This window comes from Tachysurus fulvidraco, chromosome 1 (genome assembly GCF_022655615.1).
Source record: "Tachysurus fulvidraco isolate hzauxx_2018 chromosome 1, HZAU_PFXX_2.0, whole genome shotgun sequence".
Lineage (NCBI taxonomy): Eukaryota > Metazoa > Chordata > Actinopteri > Siluriformes > Bagridae > Tachysurus > Tachysurus fulvidraco.
Genome location: NC_062518.1, coordinates 50,365,515 through 50,389,589, shown reverse-complemented (window position 1 = coordinate 50,389,589; position 24,075 = coordinate 50,365,515). Strand labels below are relative to the sequence as shown.

The following is a 24,075-nucleotide window of genomic DNA, read 5'->3' as shown; positions in this document are numbered from 1 at the left end:
ATGTTCCTCTGGAATTTAACCCTGGCCCTGATGTCTTCAAGCTCATTTACCCGAGACTAGACATCGTCTTACAGGCTGCCAGGGAGAGGAGCCTGATGTACCATCAGCAGGTTCCTGATGCCGACTTGTTTCCCCTCACAGATATCACTTCAGTTGCATTCTTTGTTACTCCACAAGATCTCACACAACCAGAACGAGTTCCGGTTTAAAAACAGTGACAGGTGAGTGAATTTTAAACCAATAGTAATAAGTGTTTGTCTGTCACAGTGTCCGTGGTGAAAAGAGAAAGAAGTAAAAGAAATGGAAAAAATAAACAAAAATGAACAAAGCATAGTCAGAGCAGTTGTGATGGCAGCCGACCACACCAGGACCATCTTGGAAGTATATTTATGTATAAATCCTTCCTGCAGCTAAACTAACACTGTCAAACAGTATAACTATAGAAATTCCAGAGGCTCAGCATCCTGACAGCAGAATGATTGTAAGTGCTGCTCTAACCTGCATTGATCAGGCACAAACAAATCTGTGAGGAACTCCCAGTGTTTATATTCAACAGAACACAAAGGCATACAGACCTCCTAAAGATCACAACCTCAAGACTCATTGTTTATGAGTACAACATTAAAGACATTGCCATGGATAAGGGCTTCTGCCAAATACTGTAAATGTCATAGCACTGAAAGTCCTTGTGCTGCACAAACAGACCCTATAACTGTTATAACTGTTATCTGAACAACGTTAGATAGTTACATCTAAGCTGGTTAAATATGTCCTCAGTAGGAACATGACCCAGTTATCTAGCCTCAGCTAGCTAGATTGTTCTTGCAGATTTAGGGTGAGATGGTTAGGTTTATTAAAGCTATATAAATTACATATTTCAGTTACTTTGCAAGCAAGAATTTAACAGGCTTACAGTTAAATTCTGAGGTTCTTCATTAATAACAAGTTTATGAACACTTTTCCAATTCTGAAGCAGCACAACACTATATTTTAGCAAAGAAATTCAGGTTCTGCTCTTTGTTACGTCCAAAGACGTATATTTTGTCTTGTCTTGTGGTTGCTGTTGTGTTGTCTCCTGCTCTCCTGTGGCTCCTCCCACTGTCTTCTCTCAGGTCACCTAATTGCTTCCTCCCAGCTGCAACTGTTTACCAACCGGAGGGAAAGGAGTTTAAAAGCAGAGCAGAAGGCTCAGTCGGGGAGACCTTTTTCTCCAATGATCCGTGTTCTGCCCTGCACGGTGTATTGAATTCCATGTTGTGCTTAGTATCCAATGTGATCAGTGGCTTTGGTTCTGATTGTTCTTTTGTTATCATGTGTAATTTCGGGAACGGTAGGGAGGTGGGTGCCACTTTATTTTGTGAATCCTTGTTTTCTCCTGTTTTGTGTTAGTTAGGGAGTGAGTTCAGGTACCTGTTATTTATTTTACTTTTGTGTTCTAGATTTCCACTTCCCAGGCAGTGAACTTTTGTTTGTTATTTTGGCATTGCCCCCTTCTGAGATTTTGTTCCCTTACTCAGTTGAACTTGAACTGATTAGTTTTTTTTTCTTCCTGTTATATCCAGATGCTCAAATAAACCTTTCAAATTCAATATGGAACGTTGTTGATGTGGTGCTGTGGCAGGGTCCGGGTTATGCTCTTCTCTCTTCTCATATGTTCGGTCTTAAAACCCCTAGACACGCGAGCTATGCACGGGATGTAACATATAATAGAATTATTTTACTGTCATTGTACAAATGTTTGATGAAATTAAGGAAGAATTTCACTGTTTTCCCCCCCAACATGATCAGCTCCAGTTTTTCTGTTTTGTTGCCCGTTTATTAGGAGTTTGTGAAGAGGATGCTCTTTAACAGAACATTGTGGAGCAACAAAACAGGAGGAACCGCAATGTTCTGACATTTTCAGCCTCATCGACAAATCTAGAGTATTAACTATAAACTAACACACCAAGATGGCGGCGCAGCAGTAGCACCCAACGGCCTCTCGGGATACAATATGGTGCTATTTATGTTTTTTAGCCAAACTATTGCTAGTACATGAACACTGCTGTCTCTGGTGTTCATGTATACAACCGGCAGAAGGTAGTACAATACAGAAGATGTGCAACAACCAACCTGCACAATGATGTATTGGAAAGGCTTTGTGACCTTGGCTTGCTGCGGAGAGACCAGGCCTCCAGTCCTTGGCGTCGCCTGATACCGGAGACCAGGAGAAGGGACACCGAAAGCATTGCTTGAGAAAGCAGAAATGCGGTAAGCGGACAAGTGTCCGTGCTAGGCTTAAAAAAACAAATCCTAGCCCTGGAGAATACACTGGAATTACATCCAACTCGAACACTCTACATGGTGAGAGTTTAGAAACTGCTGCATCTTTGTTTTCACAGAGATCTGGCTCAGCGACAGAGTTCCTGATGCCGCAATTCAGCTAGACGGGCTCACCTCATTCTGACAGAAATGCAGCTCTGTGTGGTAAGACTCGTGGTGGTGGTGTGTGTGTTTACATCAACACAGAATGGTGTAGGAACTCTGTGCTTGTTTCAAGTTACTGCTCATCACCAGTGGAATTTGTGACTGTTAGATGCAGGCCATTTTATTCACCACGGTTTTTATTATCAGTTTTATTATCTGTACACATTCCCCCAGCACTAATTCTAAAAAGGCGCTATGTGAACTCTATGGGGCTATTAGCGATCTACAGAATGTTCACCCCGATGGACTGTTTATCATCGCCGGGGATTTCAATCATGCAAATCTCAAGTCAGTGCCCCCTAAATTCCATCAGTATATGGACTTTGCAACGAGGTGAAAACACGCTGGATCTTGATTACACAAACATTCCTGGTGCGTATCATGCAGAGCCCCATTCCCTGTCCTGCAGAGCCCCGTCCCCACCTCAGCTACTCAGACCACATCTCTGTTATGCTAATTCCAGCATACAGACTACTCGACAGACTCTAAACCGGTTCTGAAGCAGGTGAAAACCTGGCCAGCAGGATCTACCCCTGCTTTCAGGACTGCTTTGAGTGCACTGACTGAAACATCTTCAGGGAGGCTGCAACCAACAGTGACTCCGTCAACTTGGAGGAGTACACGGCATCACGGCATATCTGCTGAAGACAAGAGATCTAGAACTGGGGATAGGGTGGCCCTAAGAACAGCAGGGGCCAAACAGTCCCGAGCTATCAGAGAAGCAAAGCATGCACATGCCCTGCCACTTCCCGGAAAGCAGAGACAACCACAATCGTCCCTGTTCCAAAGAAGTCTACAGTGTCGTGCCTCAATGAAGATCGTCTCATCGCACTCACACCCATCATTATGAAGTGCTGTGAGACGCTCATCATGAGGCACGTCAAGACCCAGTTACCACCCTCACTGGACCCCCTACAGTTTGCGTATTATCCAAACCGCTGCACGGACAATGACATTGCCACAGCCCTCCATTTAGCCCTCACCCACCTAGACAATAAAGACACTTACCTACGAATGCTGTTCATAGACTTTAGTTCAGCATTCAATACAATCATCCCTCAGCACCTGATTGGGAAGCTGAGCCTGCTGGGACTGAACACCTCCATCTACAACTGGATCCTGGACTTCCTGACTGGGAGACCTCAGTCAGTCCTGATCGGGAACAGCATCTACAGCACCACGATACAGCACAGTCCACTGCTGTTCACCTTGCTGAATGACTGTGTAGCAATGCACAGATTGAACCATATGACACAGATGACACGACGGTCTCATCAACAAGAATGATGAGTCAGCATACAGAGATCAAGTGCAACAGCTAACTACTGGTGTTGAGCCAACAACCTGTCTCTGAATAAAGAGCTGGTTGTTGACTTCAGGAGAGCACAGAGTGACCACTCTCCACTGGACATCGCCGTATCATCTGTAGAGATTGTCTTCACCTGTTCACTCAATACTCAACACCAGCTCCATCACCAAAAAAGCCCAGCAGTGTCTCTACTTCTTATGAAGGCTGAGAAAGGCACATCTCCCCCCTCCCCCCATCCTGATTAAATTTTACAGAGGGACCACTGAGAGCATCCTGAGCAGCTGCATCACTGTCTAGTTTGGGAACTGCACCATGTCTGATCGCAAGACCCTGCAGCAGATAGTGAGGACAGCTGAGAAGATCATTGGAGTCTCTCTTCCATCTATCATGGACACTAACACCACACGCTGCATCAGCAAAGCCAACAGCATTGTGGACCTCACACATACTCTTCACCCTCCTGCCATCTGGAAAAAGGTACTGAAGCATTTGGGCTGTTTTTACACACTTTTTGCACATTCTGTTTTACATTTCACTCGTTTGCTGTTTTGCAAAATACTTTACAATATCTCAGGGACCTGCTGCTATAACAATGTGTTCATTCCAGTATTTCTGCACACACAATATTGTCTGAACATACAGTACTTACATTGGCGCTGTTTCTGTTTAGTGTGTTTGTGTATTGTCTTGTCCTCCATTGTGTTGCACTTTATGTGGCTACGACTTACTTACTAAGTCCTTAGCTCTGTCTTTGTTTTATGTAACACCATGATCCTAGAGAGAAATGTTGTCTCATGTCACTGTGTACTATAAAAGCTATATCTGGTTGTAATGACAATAAAAGCTTCTTGACTTGACTTGAAAAGGCTCCATCCTGACATGCTCTGCCCCCTTTCCCCTGCTGACCAATACGCTGCTGATATTTGTCCTGTATTTGCATATGGAAATGAAATGAATGAAATGAATCCTAAACCCTGTTTAATAGACGTGTGCAAGACTGTCAGAGGGACTAACTGAGTCCAGTGTGAGCAGTGACACTGAGATCACACTCACCTGTGATGAACATGAGGATGAGGAAGTGAAGGAGGTGATGAGGAACACTGCAGCTGGTACACATCTTCACCTGTAGCTGGTACACACCATCACCTGAAACACTGCACACATCAATACCTGAAGCACAAGTGAGAAATGGTGAGGAAATAATCAGGTACCTAAACACAGTAACTTAAATGGAAAAGCATAAGAAATAAAAACAACATGTAAAGACAGAACCCTCACACACACACACACACACACACACACACACACACACACACACACACACACACACACAAACACACACAGACAGACAGAGAAACACAGACAGCCAAACACACACACACACACACACACACACACACACACACACACAGACAGAGACACACAGACACACACCTGTGATAGGGCTCTGACACTGATGATCAGTTTGTATCTCTCTAACGCATTGTAAAACAAGTGTCTAGTACTGTTTGATATCATACCATACCTAAACACACACACACAAACACACACACACAGGTCATGATCTTGCTATATCCCTGCACAACGATCTGATCTCCCCTTCAGCCACAGCTCGCAACCTTGGGGCAACCATGGACACTCAACTGTCCTTTTCCTCTCATGTTGCTAATGTGACTCGCTCATGTCGGTTTCTTGTCTACAACATTAGAAGTATTCGGCCATTTTTGTCCACACAGACTGCTCAGGTACTTGTTTAGTCTCTTGTCATTTCTAGACTGGATTACTGCAACACACTGCTGGCAGCTCCACATATGAACACAATTCGTCCTCTGCAAATGATCCAAAATGCTTGTTTTCAACCTGCCTACAATCTCACATACCACCCCACTGCTGCAATTCCTCCACTGGCTCATCACTCCTCACACTGCACCTCACACCCTCAGATCTACCAGCACTGCTCTCCACTGGTCCCACCATCTCTCAGCATAAGGGGCAAGTTTACTACAAGACTCTTCTCTGTTCTGGCACCAAGGTGGTGAAATGAACTTCCACTAGAGGTCCGGACAGCTGAGTCACTGGATATCTTCAAATGATGGTTATAGACCTATTTCTTCATGAGACACTTCAGCTAGCACTTTCTTCCCTGTTTTTTGCACATAAAAAACCTTTGAAACTTTTTCATTGTAACTTTGAACAATGTTTTAGACATTTAGACATGAACAAAGTTTTAGACATGTTTGGTATCTTACACACACACACACACACACACACACAAACCTGTGTTAGGGCCCTGACACTGATGATCAGTTTGTACTGTACTGCACCACACACACACACACACACACACACACACACACACACACACACACACACACACACACATACACGAAGAAAGGCAGACACAGACACACACACACACACAATTTCTTAATGAGAAATACTACTACTACTAATAGTAATAATAATAATAATAATGACAACAAAAGTTTGTGATGTTAAAAAACAACACATTTTATCACCACATAACTAACGCTGTAAACCGAGTGACGTCATTACGTTGTTTAGATTACACAAACTCTCTACATGAAGGATATTTTCTCTAGTAAATAAATGTTTTATTGATATTATAAACAATTAACTATAATGTATTTAATTATAAATACAATAACAGCCCGATATTTCTACACGTTTAACTGAACTGTCTTTTTACACAAACATAAGGAGTTTAGTAAAAGTGCAGCTCTGTATTAACACATAAACTCATGTTTCTGTATGATAATATCTGTAATAAACTCACCGTGTGAAGTTTATAACTCTATTAACTCTATTGTGGTCCGTATAAAACTTTCTCACAGATCCTCTACTTCAGGAAGAAGGAAGTGACGTGTGTGTGTTTGGGGGGCACTGTCACACCAATACCGGAAGTGAACTCTGTTTATTTAAGTAATACAGATTTTATTCACATATTGGATCCTTCTAATAACTAATATAACAATTGTAATATCCGACATTTGAAATGTGTGTTTTATACATTGGTCACTTGTATTATCGCTGATTGTAGTTCGGTCACTGTGTGAAAACTACATATCCCATGAATACTTGCGCTCCAGATGCGCTACTGTTAGCATGTGGCTAATGCAGAAAGCTAGCGCTACTGTAGCAGCAGTAATATTAGTATTTATTGTGATTTTATCTGATTTGACGTGTTTACCCGGACGCAAGGGGCAAACTTTCCCCTATGCGTATTGTGATGGTTTAACCCTCACTTCCGGTACTGACGTGAGGGCGGTGTCTATCTGCGCATGCGCATTCATGCATATGTTGTTCTTTACTTAAAGCAACCACAATTATCCATACCCGATGTGGGGGACAATAAATCAGTTTAGTCAGTTTACTGGATATAAAGTAAATTCAGGGAAATCCTAAGGCATGATTTTAAATACCCCACAAACTGTTAAATGTCCCTTTCACATTACCGATGTGGACATATTCAGCTACTGGGGGGACCTCTCATACAGCTTTAAAGGATTTATTTTCTAAGAACTAATCACACTTAAATGGCAAGACTCACAATATCAGCCTTCAGAAAAAGGTGTATCTAATTTAGGCAGTTTATTTACAGGCAAGGTTTTTAAATCTTTTGAACCACTCAGAATGGATTACCAAATTCCTAAAACTGATTTTTTTTTTTTTTTTCAAATTTCTCCAACTACATCATTTTATTCCATCCGAAATGAGACAGGAAAATTCACTGGGAACTCTGGTATTGAAAATAGTCGACTTCTGACGGGGCACTAAAGGGTTCTTATCTGTACCCTCAGTTATCAGAAACCTACTCACCATTAAATCCTTTGAGAAAGGTCTGGGAAAGGGACATGGGCCAACCACTTACTGATGACGAATGGCTCTCTATATGTTAGGAGGTTTTTCATAAATCAACCTCCAGCTCTGTGCATGAGCAAAACATTAAATTCATATACAGGACATATCTTACCCCATTACATCTCCATAAAATGTACTAATGTATCTAAGCTGTGTTTTAAATGTAAATCTGAAATAGGAACTTTAATGCATTTATCTTGGGACTGTAAGCACATTCAACTTTTTTGGCATGAGGCATATGATATGGTTCAGAAGATGCTGGCCAAAACATCATTAGATTTCTCTACTGATTCACACTCTTTGTTAAGTTTCATTACTTATTTGACAAAGAAATGTATACTTATTCTGTGGTCATCACCACATGTATCAACTTTGAAGATGTGTTTGGCACAAGTGGCTAATCTTCTCCTTTGGAAATACACATGACTTTGCAGAACAAATCCGCATTATTCTGGTGGACGTGAGCCCCTTTTGTGGGATTTACTTGAACAAGCGAGACCCCAACGCTGACCTGTTTTGATTTGCTCTGTGCCTTTCACTCTCTTATTAAAAATGCATTGTTGCTATATTATTATTAATATATCAAAGCTCTTATATTAGTATATACATATACGTATATATATATATATATATATATATATATATATATATATATATATATATATATATATATATATTGTTACGTCCAAAGACGTATATTTTGTCTTGTCTTGTGGTTGCTGTTGTGTTGTCTCCTGCTCTCCTGTGGCTCCTCCTACTGTCTTCTTTCAGGTCACCTAATTGCTTCCTCCCAGCTGCAACTGTTTACCAACCGGAAGGGAAGGAGTTTAAAAGCAGAGCAGAAGGCTCAGTTGGAGACCCCCCCTTTCCTTTTCTCCAAGAGCATGATCCGTGTTCTGCCCAGCTGGCGTATTGAACTCTATGTTGTGTTTATTATCCAGTGATATCGTGATCAGTGACTGGTTCTTTTGTTATTTTGTGTAGTTTTGGGAACAGTAGGGAGGTGGGTGCCACTTTATTTTGTGAGTCCTTGTTTTCTCCTGTGTTGTGTTAGTTAGGGAGTGAGTTCAGGTATCTGTTATTTATTTTACTTTTGTGTTCTAGATTATCAAGATTTCAACTCCCCAGGCAGTGAACTTTTGTTTGTTATTTTGGCGTTGCCCCCTTCTGAGATTTTGTTCCCTTCTTCCGTTGAATTTGAACTGATTAGTTTCTTGTTTTCTTCCTGTTATCTACAGATGTTTAAATAAAACTTTTGAATTCAGAACGTGTTGATGTGGTGCTGTGGCAGGGTCCGGGTTATGCTCTTCTCTCTTATGTTAGGTCCCAAAACCCCTAGACACGCGAGCTACCCGCGGGACGTAACAATAAAAATATATTGAAAAGCAGAAACTGATTGGTACAATCAGAATAAATGTAAAATCACATATTTAAAAAAAAAAAAAAAAAAAACTCAGAAATGCACAAATATTTTCCTGAACAGAAATAATTTAGTTCTTCTCAGTGACAGTGTGACAGTTCAACAACACAAATTAAAACTCTAACACCAGAAAACTTTCCCTGAAACAGAGATAAAATACAAATAAAAATGCACAGATGTCACAGTGAAACTAATCAACACACAGATCGGTGTTAAAATAAACTCCTCCCACTGGGAGAACTGAATCATCTTGCACATATACACACACACACAAAAGAAATAAAGTTTAAAAAATTACTGATGTTTACAGTAACAGGTATAACAGGTATAACAATTGTAATATCCGACATTTGAAATATGTGTTGGTTTGTATAATACCAAATATAACTTGGTTTGTATTAATAATCGCCTCAGGTTTACGTTACCTCACTAACTTGGTTTGTATCAATAATCGCCTCAGATTTACGTTACCTCACTAACTTGGTTTGTATCGCTTCATATTTACGTTACCTCACTAACTTGGTTTGTACCAATAATCACCTCAGATTTACGTTATCTCGCTAATTTGGTTTGTATTAATCACTTCAGACACACACACATTACATTACCAGGTTTCATATCTCACACTTCCTCACATTATCTGGTAAAATCTGTCAGTATTACAGTTTGTTCTGCATAAAAAACAAAACATGAACATGCCCTGCTGTTACTTATCTGACACATTGGAAAGACATGAATGATTCACATTTATCATAGTGTGTTATAAACACATCTCCTACTGATGTGAGATGTAAAGCCATGAGCTTTGATTGTGAAGTACAGAGTTTAAGGATTACAGCTTGAATCTGGTGCCGAGGTGGTGAAATGAACTTCCAATATAATACAGTTTATGTTTCAAAAACGTATAAAAATTAATTTCCATTCACAATAACTGTACAATAAGGAAGTTATGTGTTGCTGGTGAAATCTGTGATCACTACATTGCTATTATCCATCTAGATGTAATTATCAGGAAATGTTAGCTGAAACTCTGGTCTTTTCTCAGATAGTTATGTTTTGTTCAGACTTCAAGTATAGCAAAACCCAAAGGATTTGTCTTGCTGTTCTAATACTCTCGACTGTTATCTGATATCTGATAATGAGCTGTGACCGGACACGGACCTCGCTATTCACAGTCTACACACCTCTATAAGAAGGGCAGTTTTTTGTGATGTAAAATCCACCTTCTCCTCCCTTAATCAGGATTACAGGAGTCAAGCCTTGAATAAATACAGGATTGAATCACTTCAGACAAGACTCAAGGGCAATACCATGATCAAGGAGGTGGTTTGCCCAAAGCGAGGCTCGGCCATTGCACTCAGGCTGTGCTGACCTTTGCAAATTCCCCAAATGCGGGAATCTCGACTGCACAATTTCTGAAAGTGGGGGCCTGCGTTCGTGCTCTCCCCTGTTTTGTTCTTGGAGCAAGTCATGGCCTAATGGTTAGCGGGTCTGACTCGTAATCCTAAGGTTGTGGGTTCGAGCCTCGGGCTGGCCACGACTGAGGTGCCCTTGAGCAAGGCACCGAACCCCCCCAACTGCTCCCCGGGCGCTGCAGCATAAATGGCTGCCCATTGCTCCGGGTGTGTGTTCACTGCTGTGTGTGTGCACTTTGGATGGGTCAAATGCAGAGAACAAATTCTAAGTATGGGTCACCGTACTTAGCCGTATGTCACGTCACTTAAAAAGAAATAAAAATAACTAGATTTGACAAAAGAACTAATCTGTTTGTCAAATTTAAGAGCACTATTAATTAAGACACCCAGAAAGTCACCAAATTTCAGATTTAGAGTTCTACAAGCTTCAGAAGGCTCAAACACGACTGTTTTCTTACAATCTCTTATTTTCATTTAAGACACTTTGTAGTTTTCTGTTGTTTTCACTTTTATTTTTAAATAAAAGAGCAGTTTGAATTAGGTCTAAATTTAGATAAAAAATTGGCCTTTTAAAAAGAGGATGAGCTGCATCTTGATCAGGAACAAAACCAATTTCAAGGCATTTAATAATTATTAGAAGACTACATTCAACCAGATAAAAAATCTGCTTTACAAAATGTAGGGAATAACATCAAGGAGAATGCTTCTATTCACAAGCCATAAGACTCCTGATCGACACTAATTCTTAGACCTAGTGATGCTCAGAGTTCTCTGAAATTTATCCCTTAAGATTTCATAGAAAAGTAAACTTTTCTACAGGCCAGTCTGAGGTTAGGGATTGTGCCATTTAACCAGGGTCAAACAAGGTCTCGATTGGTTGTGATGCCTTACACAGCGAGTGGAGATGTTGCAAACATCTCTGTGGAGACAAGGCAAGTGCAGCGTAGGTACTTCAGCAGCAAGGGCGTGTGTAGACTTTTTTATATCCATTATAGAACTGAACTGGCAATTTTTTCCACCTGTATTACTGAGTTAGTGTTTGCAGGTGTACTGGCCCAGGTGTAATGGTACCTCGGGTGAATGTCAGTATTTTAGGTCTTACATACTCTCTAATATTAATGTAACATACATCCAGTGGTGTGTCTTGGTGTACAGCAGCAGCACTTTAACTGTAAACATGATTCAATGAAATTTTTTCGCTGTTTTACAGCAGACATTTAAAGTCATTTTATTTAGCGAATGTCCTTATTTAAAGCAACTTCTCCAATATTATTCCCTTCTCCATTTTGGCTTGCTGTGCAGGTCAGTCATGAGTTAAAACACAGCTCTTGTCCCAACACAGAAAATAGAAAACAAATAAAATCCACACACTGGTCTACATAGACGTGTATATCTGTGATCTGGTCGGATGAGTTGACCATCAGTTTGTTCTCCACACATGACATGGAGTCTGGTGTTTCTGTCATGCTGAAGGGGGGCATTTAGTTCTGTTGCTGCTGTGGTTTGGCACTCATCCCCTTATAATGAAGTATCACTGCAAATCAGTACTGCAGTTCTTCTGACTATCATTAAACATAGCATCTGGAAATAATAACTGTCAGTGCAGAGAGATGCATGTGATATTGATGCCTTCTGAACAGATTCTGTTCTTGGAGGAGGTTCACTTGTGAAGAAGGTTCTGTTCGTATGGAAGGTGGACACACATCCGACTGCTGAGGAACCAGGACTGAAGCAGATCCCAAAGGACAGACTATATTCCATGCGTTTGAAGGCCTGAGGTGTGAACATCTAAACCAGGGTCTGATTCCAAAAGAGAGCTGCAGTTGTCAGTTCTAGAACTTACAACTTGTGTGAGGATCTGAGCAGATTCTGTAGTCAGGTCATATTCTTCAGTTGTTGTGAAGCACAAAGTGACGGAGAAAGCTGTAGATCCAGATACATGTCATTTATTCCTGTGCTCCCATTTGAGTTTTGATCTCTCATTGTTCCAGCATCATGCTGTATGTACTTACAAGTCTCTTCCCTCTGTTACTACTCAGTCACTTTCATTCTCACTCTGTCTTAACATTCTTTGGTTCTCCATTAGGTTCATATTTATTGCACCATTAGAGCTCTGATGTTCTCCTGCTCCATTCCTGGGCCTCTGTACAATATATAAGAAATAATATGTGTATATATACATTATTAAATTATATATTAATACTAATCACTAGCTGTAAATCGTCCATGTAGTAACTGAGTGATGTTTAATCAGGGTGATGTGGAGTTTATTACAGCACACAGTCATGTGATCTCTGATGTCACAGTGCTGTATGTCTCTGTTACTTACATCATCTCTTCGGTTGCTGATATTTTTTCCACAGGTTCAGGATTAACACAATCAGTGCAGCAACCAAGGCAAGGCAAGGCAAGGCAAGTTTATTTGTATAGCACATTTCATACACAGAGGTCATTCAAAGTGCTTTTCATAGAAATTAGAAAACAATTTATACAATTTATATGAGGTCAAAATTATTAGCCCCAAAGGAATTTTGGAACATTTTCCTAAAGATCGTTCCAATGTTTGCAGCGTTGATAAAACTTGATATAATCAAACATTCACCAGTGCTATTTAGTAGCTTTTGGTACATTTTGGAATATAAAATACATTTTTAGGCTTGCTTTATATCAAATATAGTGAAAATGGGGTGGTCAAAAATATTAGCCCCATGTGAATTTTTGCTTTCAAAACACACCTAATTAATCAATCAGCTTTAATTGGCTTCCTAACAACACCTGGGCATTCAATCAGCATAAAAGGACTCCAAGGAGCAGGGCAATCGATCACATTATTACTACTTTTACTCACCATGCCAAACACAGAAAGACAAAGGAAATCAGTTTTGAGCTCAGAAAGAAGATAATGGAGGCTCATGATAACGGGGAAGGCTATACTGCCATTTCCAAGCATTTGACAGTGTCTAGAACCGCTGTACGTTGCATCAATGCCAAGTACAAGGAGACAAATTCTGTAAGAAACAAACCTGGGTGTGGTCGTAAGCACAAGATTTCAAGAACTCTGGAGAGGAAAATAGTCAGAGATGTCAGCAAGATGCCCCAGACATCTGCCAAGATGATTGTTGCTGACCTGGCTTCTTTTGGAGTTAATGTTTTGAGGAAAACAGTTGTGAGGGCTCTTCATCGTGGTGGGCTTCAGAGCCATCGATCCAGAAGAACCCCTTTACTCAAACAGCGGCACATCACAGCCAGACTGAGGTTTTCCGGTGAACATACGAAAGGTAAAGATGAGTTTTGGGAGTCTGTGCTTTGGTCTGATGAGACTAAACTGGAAGTGTTTGGGCACATGGATGTCGCTTATGTTTGACGAAGAAAGAAACCAGAAGTACCAACACCACCATCAGGACGATCGCCCACACTGGTAGAGCAGACTCCTGATCTTTGTGCTGATCTGTACTCCACACACACAAGGGCGCGCGCGTGCACGCACACACACACACACACACACACACACACACACACACACACACACACACACACACACACACAGAGTATTTATTAGTAACTTAACACACACCATGTGCCAGTGAGTGTGATTAACTGAACACCAATAACACACCCACTGGGCCTCATTTACAGTGTTAGTTTTAAACATTTATTTATTTGTAAATCATCTGCAGGAGAATTTATTTACTACTAAACAAACCTGTGTGTAGAAAATGTAGAATTTAATGACAGGTTCTCATACGGTCGAGTTTCAGTGCAACTTTAAGTTTTATTTTATTATATTACCTGAATGTTCACGATGATTTCTGACCAATATCAGACTGTTGAATTTTACACACATCTGAGTGAATTTTACACACAACTGAGTGAATTTTACACACAACTCAGTTGTGGACTCGTCGATTCCCCAAGCCGAGGTCACTGAGGTAGTTGAGAAGCTCCGCAGTGGCAAGGCACCGGGGGTGGATGAGATCCGCCCTGAGTACCTCAAGTCTCTGGATGTTGTGGGGCTGTCTTGGTTGACACGCCTCTGCAACATCGCGTGGAGGTTGGGGACAGTGCCTCTGGACTGGCAGACTGGGGTGGTGGTCCCTCTGTTTAAGAAGGGGGACCGGAGGGTGTGTTCCAACTATAGGGGATCACACTCCTCAGCCTCCCTGGAAAGGTCTATGCCAGGGTACTGGAGAGGAGAATTCGGCCGATAGTCGAACCTCGGATTCGGGAGGAACAATGCGGGTTTCGTCCCGGTCGTGGAACACTGGACCATCTCTATACCCTCGCGAGGTTGTTGGAGGGTTCATGGGAGTTTGCCCAACCAGTTCACATGTGTTTTGTGGATCTGGAGAAGGCTTTCGACTGTGTCCCTCGTGGTGACCTGTGGGGGGTGCTCTGGGAGTATGGGGTCCGTGGCCCTCTGTTAAGGGCTGTCCGGTCCCTATATTACCGGAGCAGGAGTTTGGTTCGCATTGCCGGCAGTAAGTCAGACTTGTTCCCGGTGCATGTTGGACTCCGGCAGGGCTGCCCTTTGTCACCGGTCCTGTTCATTACTTATATGGACAGGATTTTTAGGCGCAGTATGGGGCCGGAGGGAGTCTGGTTTGGGGACCACAGGATTTCATCTCTGCTTTTTGCAGATGATGTTGTCCTGCTGGCTTCCTCAAACCAGGACCTTCAGCGTGCACTGGGACGGTTTGCAGCCGAGTGTGAAGCAGCAGGGATGAGAATCAGCACCTCCAAGTTCGAGGCCATGGTTCTCAGTTGAAAAAGGGTGGCTTGCCCCCTTCAGGTTGGTGGAGAGTTCCTGTCTCAAGTGGAGGAGTTTAAGTATCTTGGGGTCTCGTTTACGAGTGAGGGAAGGAGATCGACAGGCGGATTGGTGTATCTTCGGCAGTGATGCGGTCGATATACCGATCTGTTGTGGTGAAGAAAGAGCTGAGCCACAAGGCGAAGCTCTCTATTTACCGGTCGATCTACGTTCCTATCCTCACCTATGGTCATGAGCTTTGGGTCATGACCGAAAGGACGAGATCCCGGATACAGGCGGCCAAAATGAGTTTCCTCCGCAGGGTGGCTGGGCGCTCCCTTAAAGATAGGGTGAGGAGCTCGGTCACTCGGGAGGAGCTCAGAGTAGAGCCACTGCTCCTCCACATCGAGAGGAGTCAGCTGAGGTGGCTTGGGCATCTGTTTCGGATGCCTTCTGGACACCTCCCTGGGGAGGTGTTCCGGGCATGTCCAACCGGGAGGAGGCCCCGCGAAGACCTAGGACACGCTGGAGGGACTATGTCTCTCGGCTGGCCTGGGAACGCCTCGGTATTCCCCTGGAAGAGCTGGAGGAAGTGTCTGGGGAGAGGGAAGTCTGGGCATCCCTGCTTAGACTGCTGCCCCTGCGACCCGGCCCCGGATAAGCAGTAGAAAATGGATGGATGGATGGATGGATGGATGGATAGATGGATGGATGAATTTTACACACTGACACAAATCACACTGAATACGTACCTCTTACTGTTACTGAGTACTGAAGGTTCTCGTTATACTTCGTGTCTCTGACGATGTAAACTCCATCATCAGTTCTCTTGAATCCTCTTAGTGTAAGAAGTGTGTTAGTGAGTGATGTTCTCTGTGTGTATTCAGCTGTACAGTTTAGTGAGCTTTTATACACACTGCAGATCTGTACACCATGTGGATCTGTTGAATTTCTGTGTTTAAAGATCACCTCCACTTGGTCTGATATGTGCAAATTCAGCTGTAGATCTTCACCAGGATTCACATGAACCCGTGATCTGATGTCCGAGGAGAAAAAACAGCAGACTGACTTTTAACTATATGTATAAATATAACACATTAAACCTAAATCAGTGAGAGTTTATAAACTATAGAGCAGTAAACACACTTACACTCGATGCTGAGACGCACATCATTAACGTATTTGCCATCACACTCACACGTGTATATGTTCCTCTTACTGTCATCAGCTGCAGTGATGTTGAGGGTCAGATCTCCCTTCAGATACTGATCATGGGAGATGTTAAATCCTTCTGCTGACCTGCAGGATGTCTGATTACACTGAGCCACTACATAACCTGCGTTAGTGAACTGAGACCATGTGACCTGATGAGAACACGTCTGATCACAGGGCAGAACAGCAGTCTGATTACTCTTCACCTCTGCAGTAATGACAACTGATACAGGAACTGAAAGAGAACACACACACATATTGTGTTTTCATATTCAAATAATATTTGTTTCCTCTCTCTTATTTATAAATTTAGTTGCATCAGTCAGCTTTGGCCTGGAGATATGCTGAGTAATGTTGACAATTTTAAGTCAGTGGTTATCCAAAATAATATTTAATCATTTCTACTTATTTTACTCAAAACATGGCAAAATTTCATAAGGTTTATCGTTTATAAATTAAGTATAATAAAAAAAATTAAAAAAACATAAGGAGGTAAACGAAGGTTTATTCACACAAAATTATTGTGTGTGTATGTGTGTGTGTGTGTGTGTGTGTGTGTGTGTGTGTGTGTGTGTCAGATAACATCAGGTGGGCAAAATAGATATTGCACACAGAATGGTGATAATTGTAGAATTATTTTATTTAGAAGCATTCAAGTCAATTTGCCCTGAAAAAAACAGGTTTTATTATTTGCTGACGTTAAAAATGGTCAAAATGGTTTCAAAACAATCTCCTGCCTTTGAAATATACCCTGCCCACCCCTCAGGACTTGTACATCACAAGAACCAGAAAGTGGACCGTAAAAATAATCACTGCCCCTTCAGAATCAGAATCAGCTTTATTGCCAGGCATTTTCACATGTGAGGAATTTGTTTTAGTGCCAGAAGCTCCACAGTGTAACAGAATGACATGTGTAGGTGAAATTGTATGTACACACTTACAGGTGTGAAATGTGCAGTTTAAATATACATATCCAATATAGGCAATACATCGTATGTACAATTTGCAAGTGTGAGAAATGTGCAATTGAAGTATACAATATATACAATTTGTATGTACACGTGCATTTTTGAAATGTGCAATTGAAGTAAACATGAAAACAGTATAGACAATATGTATGTATGTATGTATGTATGTATGCATGTATGTACAGGTGTGCAAGTATGAGATGTGCAAATTGAGGTATACATAGTGCAAATGTGCAAGTGTGGGATATGCAATTAGGTGTTGTGTGTTCCATGGTGTTAATTGTTCATCAGGTGGATTGCTTGAGGGAAGAAACTGTTCCTATGTCTGGTCGTTCTGGAGCTCAGGGCTCTGTAGCGTCGGCCAGATGGCAACAGGTCAAAGAGGGAGTGTGCTGGATCTGAGGGGTCTAGAGTGATTTTCTTTGCCCTTTTGCTCAATCTGGATAAGTACAGGTCTTGAAGAGTGGGGAGAGTTGTGCTAATTATTCGCTCAGCAGTCCAGACTACCCTCTGTAGTCTTCTGAGGTCAGATTTGAAGTGAAGTGAAGTGAAGTGACATACGGCTAAGTACGGTGACCCATACTCAGAATTCGTTCTCTGCATTTAACCCATCCAAAGTGCACACACACAGCAGTGAACTCACACACCGTGTACACACACCTGGAGCAGTGGGCAGCCATTTATGCTGCGGCGCCCGGGGAGCAGTTTGGGGGGATTCGGTGCCTTGCTCAAGGGCACCTCAGTCGTGGCCGGCCCGAGACTCGAACCCACAACCTTCGGGTTACAAGTCAGACTCTCTAACCATTAGGCCACGACTGCCATTTGGTGGCTGAGCTGAACCAAACAGTTACTGAGGTGCAGAGGATGGATTCGATGATGGCAGTGTAAAACTGTTTCAGCAGATCCTGTGGCAGGTTGAACTTCTTCAGCTGACTGTGGTATAGTGCAATACACCTCCGGCCCAGTTGGTGGTATGATGCACCTATGTTGTTAAAACAGAATACGTATGTATGCAGGAGAGTAAGAGAACGGTGTGTGTGAAGAAGTTTGGAGTAAAGAAGTTTATAGTTAAAACTTGGCTGTGACTACTTTGTTTTCTACTACATACACAACATATTGGTGACGAGGAATGGCTTTTCTTGGAATTTCACAACCCCCAGCTTTCCTGGATACTCCTGGTGAGCCGACAATGTTCTATAAGTCTTGGATACAAATGTTTGAAAATTATCTCCTGGCACTCACTGCTAACGAGATGCCAGACAAGCGAAAGCGTGCGCTGCTGCTTCATTGTTTGGGCACAGAAGGTCAGCGGATTTTTCTTACACTTCCGGATGTCGGTACGTCTTACAAGTCTGCATGTGATGCTTTTCAAGCTTTTTTTGTTCCGAAAGTGAACGTGGTTGCGGAGAGGAATAAATTTCGTCAGCGTGCGCAGAGGCGCAGCGAATCTACCGTTCAATACGTTGCTGCGTTACGGGATTTGCTTTTGAACTGTGATTTTGGTGCTCTCGCTGATGACATGATTAGGGATTAGATTATAGAGAAAACGTCCTCCGGACATATTAGAGAACGTCTACTTTTGGAATCGGATCTCACACTGCAGAAAGCTATTACAATTGCGTCCCAAATTGAAACTGCAGTGGCTGAGGCGAAAGCGATGGCTCCCGCAGCTGAAGCTACGGTCAAACTCGTTCAATCGAGAGGTGGTGCTGTCACACACAAACGTAGACCGACAACGAAATCAAATGCAACACGCACACACAATGGCCCGACTCACACTGCCCAATGCAAGACTTGTTACCGTTGTGGATCCAATTCACATTTAGCCAACAACCCAACATGTGCTGCTAAACATGAAAAATGCAAACAATGTGGGAAAATAGGACACTTTGCCAAAGTTTGCCGCAGCGCAGCTTCCACATGCAATGTGCAAGAAGTTACTGTGCCAGATCTTACAGTCTTAAATATTACTCCTACTTCAACTGTGTCACAGACAAAACGTCTTACCTGTACTGTGTCTCTTCATGTAAAAGATGGGCAGTTACTTACCACAGATTTGCTTGTAGACACAGGTTCAGCAGTTTCCATTCTTCCAGAGCATGTTTACCACCGGACGTTTCTGCATATGCCCCTTAAAAAGCTTACAGTACGTCTAGTGACCTACATGAAGAAACCTATTCCTGTCCTTGGATGCCTTCACCTTACTGTTACATACTGCAACCATAGCACGCAAAGAGACTTCTACATTGTCCGTGATGGGACATCTTTGCTTGGAATGGATCTCTTCACAGCTCTGCGCCTTCAAATTCAAGATGGACACGTTGAACCACCTGCTTCACAGGATCGAACTGCTGTCAACAACACTGAGGCTTTAGGCATTGCTACTGGATTTACCCACAAAGTTAAAATGCGTTCAGATGTGCCCCCAGTTCAGCAGAAACTTCAGAGGAGTTGAAAAGACTTGAAGCAGAAGACGTCCCAGAGAGAGTTGACTCGTCTGCCTGTGTGTCTCCTCTGGTGGTCGTGAAGAAAAAGACTGGTGGCATTCGTCTTTGTGTGGATTTAGGTGAGCCAAACAGAGCGGTGGTGATAGACAGTCACCCTTTGCCACACATTGAAGAAGTCTTTACTGAGCTCCGTGGTGCAACTATGTTCTCCACAATCGATTTGCAAAATGCCTATCATCAGGTCCAGTTACACCCAAGCAGCAGAGATCTTACAGCGTTTATTACGCATGACGGACTTTTTCGCTTTACAAGAGTTCCATACGGCTTGGCCCCAGCACCTAGTGCCTTCCAAAGGATGATGTCTCAGATTCTGGCAGATAAAAAAGGTGTGCAATGCTATCTAGACGACATAATTGTATACGGTGAGACTCCTGATTTTCATGACACGGGACTGAAAGTCGTCCTTCACTGCCTACAGGAGAGTGGGTTGAAGCTGAACACAGCTAAATGCCATTTCAGGAAGTCTGAGTTGTCCTTTCTTGGGCATCTCATTTCTGCCTCTGGCCTACAACCAGACCCTGGCCATGTTCAAGCTGTGGCTCAAGCTCCCCCTCCTCATGATGCTCAGTCACTAAGTTCTTTTCTTGGCCTGACTGCGTGGTATTCAAAGTTCATTCCCAATTACGCCACACTTGTAGAACCTCTTTGTGCTTTACTTCGAAAGTCTACTGTTTTCCATTGGACTGAGGAGGCTCAGGGAAATTTCTCCCGAGTTAAAGACATCATAGCTACAAGCCCTGCTCTTGCCTTGTTCAATCCTTCCTTGCCGACAGTCGTCACAACTGACGCGTCAGATTACGGCATTGGCGCTGTGCTGACACAGATCCAGGGTCATATAGAACAGACAGTTGCATTCGCCTCTAGAGCACTGACCGAATGCGAACGCAAGTACTCTACAATTGAAAAGGAGGCCTTAGCGTGTGTCTGGGCGACTGAAAAGTGGCGCACTTACTTGTGGGGTCGTCACTTTACTTTAAGAACGGACCACAGCCCTCTGACTACCTTACTCTCAACCAAAGGCCTTGGACATGCAGGCATGAGAATAGCTTGATGGTCTGCTCGTCTGTTGTGTTTTAACTATAACATTGAATACAAACCAGGGCGAGAGAATGTTACAGCCGATTGCTTGTCACGTCTGTCTCTTCCCATTACAGAAGAACATCAAGATTCTGAGCTGGAGATGGTGGCTGTTGTGTCAGCTGACTTTGCAGCTGTCACTGCTGAAGAGCTCTCAAGAGCCTGTGATGCATGCCCTGTGCTACAGAAGGTGAGACTTTACATTTCTAAAGGATGGCCTGGGAGTGCAAAAAACCTAGACCCTGTCATCACACCTTACTTTCGTATACAGAATGAACTGGCTGTGCAGGATAGTTACATAATTCATGGCACTCATCGTGTGATTGTGCCCCAAGCTCTGCAATCAAAGCTCATTCAGTTAGCTCATACCACTCACCAAGGGATCGTTCGCACAAAACAAAGACTGCGAGACTTGTATTGGTGGCCTGGCATAGATTCACAGGTTGAGACTGCCATTAAGTCATGCTCTACCTGTCTGCAGCATGACAAAACTGCCAACACCCATGCTGCCCCGCTACAACCTGTGCCTACTCCGACTGCAGCCTGGGAAAAGGTAGTTGTGGATATCGTGGGACCTATTCAAACTGCACCTCCTGACTGCCGGTTTGCGATAACTCTCATTGACTACTATAGCCAATGGCCTGAGATTGCTTTCAGCTCAGGTATTACCTCAATGACTGTTATGAACTTTCTTGCGACTGTGTTCAGTAGGGAAGGAAATCCACTTGAACTGGTCACTGACAATGGCCCTGTTTGTTTCAGCTCAGTTCAAATCTGTCCTTGCTGACAGAGATATCAAGCATTGCCACAGCTCTGTGTATTACCCACAAGCAAATGGGGAAATAGAACGCTTCAACAGAGTGTTCAAGGACTGCTTACAGACAGCCAACATCGAAGGTAAACCTTTGAAAGCCTTTGTCACTGAGTTTTTACACACATACAGAGCTACTCCCCATGCCATGACCTCAGTGTCTCCTGCCGAGCTACTTCATGGTAGACCACTCAATACAAAGCTGCATATAAGAGGTCTCCAGTCCACATTGCCTCTTACAGAGCACACAAACCTGAAACAGAACATCAGTCTGAAGCAACAGAAAACAAAACGGTATACAGACAAACGACGTAGTGCAAAACCATCCACTTTTCCAAGTTGGATCTTCGGTCCGCATCCGCATGCCTGGGTTCATTGCAAAGGGATGTTCTAAGTTTACCCAACTTTTTAAAGTGGTAGCCCAGAAAGGTCCTGCTACTTACTTGTTATCCGATGGAAATGTGTGGAATGCCATCCACCTTGCACCTACACCCCCCACCACTTCAAGTGTTCCTACATCACAGCCTGATGATGTTTGTTTGCTGCCAAGAACCTCTGAATCACCTGAAACTGTGCAACCCCTTCCCCTCTCTCCAAGAGTCCCAAGGATGCAACATGCCCCAGTATGGTCCAGGGACTATGTGATTTAAAAAAAAAAAAATAAAAAAAAAAAGATGTCTGTTTCCTGAAGATTGTATCTACAGTTCATTTACTACAGTTCATTTACAGAGCTGGGTTAATTTCACACCCTGGACACAACCTCTTTCAGCTGCTCCCTTCTCTCAGGTGCTACAGAACTTTGTTTACTTAAACTACCAGACACAGGAACAGTCCCCCCCCCCCCCCCTAGACAATCACACTGATTAACAACTCACCATAATTATACTCACTGCTTCATATCTATAAGTACTGCATTATCAGGACTGTCAGTCATCATCATCTGTATATATTACACACACTACAGCTGCTGTATATTGTACTAAGTGTTTAATATTACACAATATTGTTATTTGCACTCCCACACTTTATGTACATAACCGATCTGTTATATATTCTATATTCATATTTTATATATTTTATTCATTATTTATTCTTATTTTATACTCATTCTGTGTATATTGTATCCCATCGTCTGCATTATCTTGTATAGTTTGTATAGAATTGTGTATGTTTGTACTTTTTTGGTGCTGGAAAGCGCTCCGACTGGGGACTCTTTTTGTTCTACTGGGGGACTTCAACGCTCATGTGGGCAGCGACAGTGACACCTGGAGGGGTGTGATTGGGAGGAACGCCCCCCCCCCGACCTGAACCCGAGTGGTGTTCTGTCATTGGACTTCTGTGCTAGTCACAGTTTGTCCATAACGAACACCATATTCAAGCATAAGGGTGTCCATCAGTGCACGTGGCACCAGGACACCCTAGGTCGGTGATCAACTTTGTGGTTGTTTCATCTGACCTCCGGCCGTATGTCTTGGACACTTGGGTAAAGAGGGGGCGGAGCTGTCAACTGATCATCACCTGGTGGTAAGTTGGATCCGATGGCAGGGGAGGAGGTTGGACGGACTGATGTACGCTTATCCGGGGGCCCAGACTTCCCTCTCTCCAGACACTTCCTCCAGCTCTTCCGGGGGGAATACCGAGGCATTCTCAGGCCAGCCGAGAGACATAGTCCCTCCAGCGTGTCCTAGGTCTTCCCTGGGGCCTCCTCCCAGTTGGACATGCCCGGAACACCTCCCCATGAAGGCGTCCAGGAGGCACCCGGAACAGATGCCCGAGCCACCTCAGCTGACTCCTCTGGATGTGGCAGAGCAGCGGCTCTACTCTGAGCTTAATCATACATAATCATACATCAGTGTGTATTTAGCTTAGCATTTAACTTTCCGAAGTACAGAGATAATACATAGTGACAGAAAATGGCATAGGCAAAGGGTGGGTATAGGGCCATTTCCTGAAGGTTTTCTGGACAAGGCTTAGATTACTCCCGGACAAGACCTAAGATATATTTGGATTTTTAAGTAGTTTTTACAAACATACTTACTGGTGAGACAAAACAATGGCACTGATATATTTTAAACTATCTCTGTGCAAGCTGTTTTCAGTTAAGAAAGCTTAAACATGCATTTTAGTCTGGGACTACACTTAAACCCTGTCTGGGAAACTGCCCTATAGTCTCTCTACACCAGTTCTTCTAAAACCAAGGGTTGAATACTTTCTATATGTAACCTACTTAACTCTGTTTTGTTTCAGGGTGCACATAATTT

The 24,075-nt window shown here is 42.9% G+C and overlaps 3 protein-coding genes and 1 non-coding gene across 8 annotated transcripts in view; 1 reads left to right on the top strand and 3 right to left on the bottom strand.

The window, feature by feature from the left end:
* Positions 1-24,075, bottom strand: part of LOC113636558 — an 86,513-nt gene that overhangs the window by 2,332 nt on the left and 60,106 nt on the right. The window contains exons 1-2 of one of the 4 annotated variants that reach the window (XM_047814318.1): positions 6,573-6,679; positions 4,829-4,945 (exon numbers count right to left, since the gene is read on the bottom strand). In XM_047814318.1, coding sequence (XP_047670274.1) covers positions 4,829-4,892 — 64 coding nt within the window. In that variant the 5' untranslated portion in view covers positions 4,893-4,945; positions 6,573-6,679. Of the gene's footprint in view, positions 1-4,828; positions 4,946-6,572; positions 6,680-24,075 lie in introns of those variants that run through there. The other 3 variants (XM_047814323.1, XM_047814330.1, XM_047814320.1) reach the window with 3 other exon arrangements.
* Positions 10,371-10,527, top strand: LOC113636602. Its single transcript, XR_003439105.2, has one exon. It is a non-coding gene; the product is annotated as a U1 spliceosomal RNA (small nuclear RNA).
* Positions 11,143-24,075, bottom strand: part of LOC125141289 — a 72,515-nt gene continuing 59,582 nt past the window's right edge. The window contains exons 5-6 of one of the 2 annotated variants that reach the window (XR_007140676.1): positions 11,931-12,635; positions 11,143-11,892 (exon numbers count right to left, since the gene is read on the bottom strand). Coding sequence is in view for 1 of the 2 variants with exons in the window: in XM_047814279.1 (XP_047670235.1) it covers positions 12,528-12,635 (108 nt within the window). In the remaining variant the exon portion in view is untranslated. Of the gene's footprint in view, positions 12,636-24,075 lie in introns of both variants that reach the window. The other variant, XM_047814279.1, reaches the window with a different exon arrangement.
* Positions 13,252-23,522, bottom strand: LOC113636579. The gene is made up of 4 exons (XM_047814357.1): positions 23,333-23,522; positions 16,390-16,686; positions 15,992-16,282; positions 13,252-13,940 (listed from the first exon to the last, which is right to left on the bottom strand). Exons 1-4 carry the CDS (start codon positions 23,457-23,459, stop codon positions 13,813-13,815), a joined length of 843 nt encoding a protein of 280 aa, XP_047670313.1. The 5' UTR covers positions 23,460-23,522; the 3' UTR covers positions 13,252-13,812.

Bases quoted from the DNA above. Each gene is read 5' to 3' on its own strand.
- LOC113636579 (XM_047814357.1), bottom strand. From the start codon at position 23,459: ATGCCTCGGTATTCCCCCCGGAAGAGCTGGAGGAAGTGTCTGGAGAGA. The intron at 16,687-23,332 runs GTGATGATCAGT...GTTCTCTTTCAG, and splicing joins CGGATCCAACTTACCACCAG to TTCCTGTATCAGTTGTCATT. The intron at 13,941-15,991 runs GTACGTATTCAG...TGTGGAGTACAG, and splicing joins GTACTCAGTAACAGTAAGAG to ATCAGCACAAAGATCAGGAG.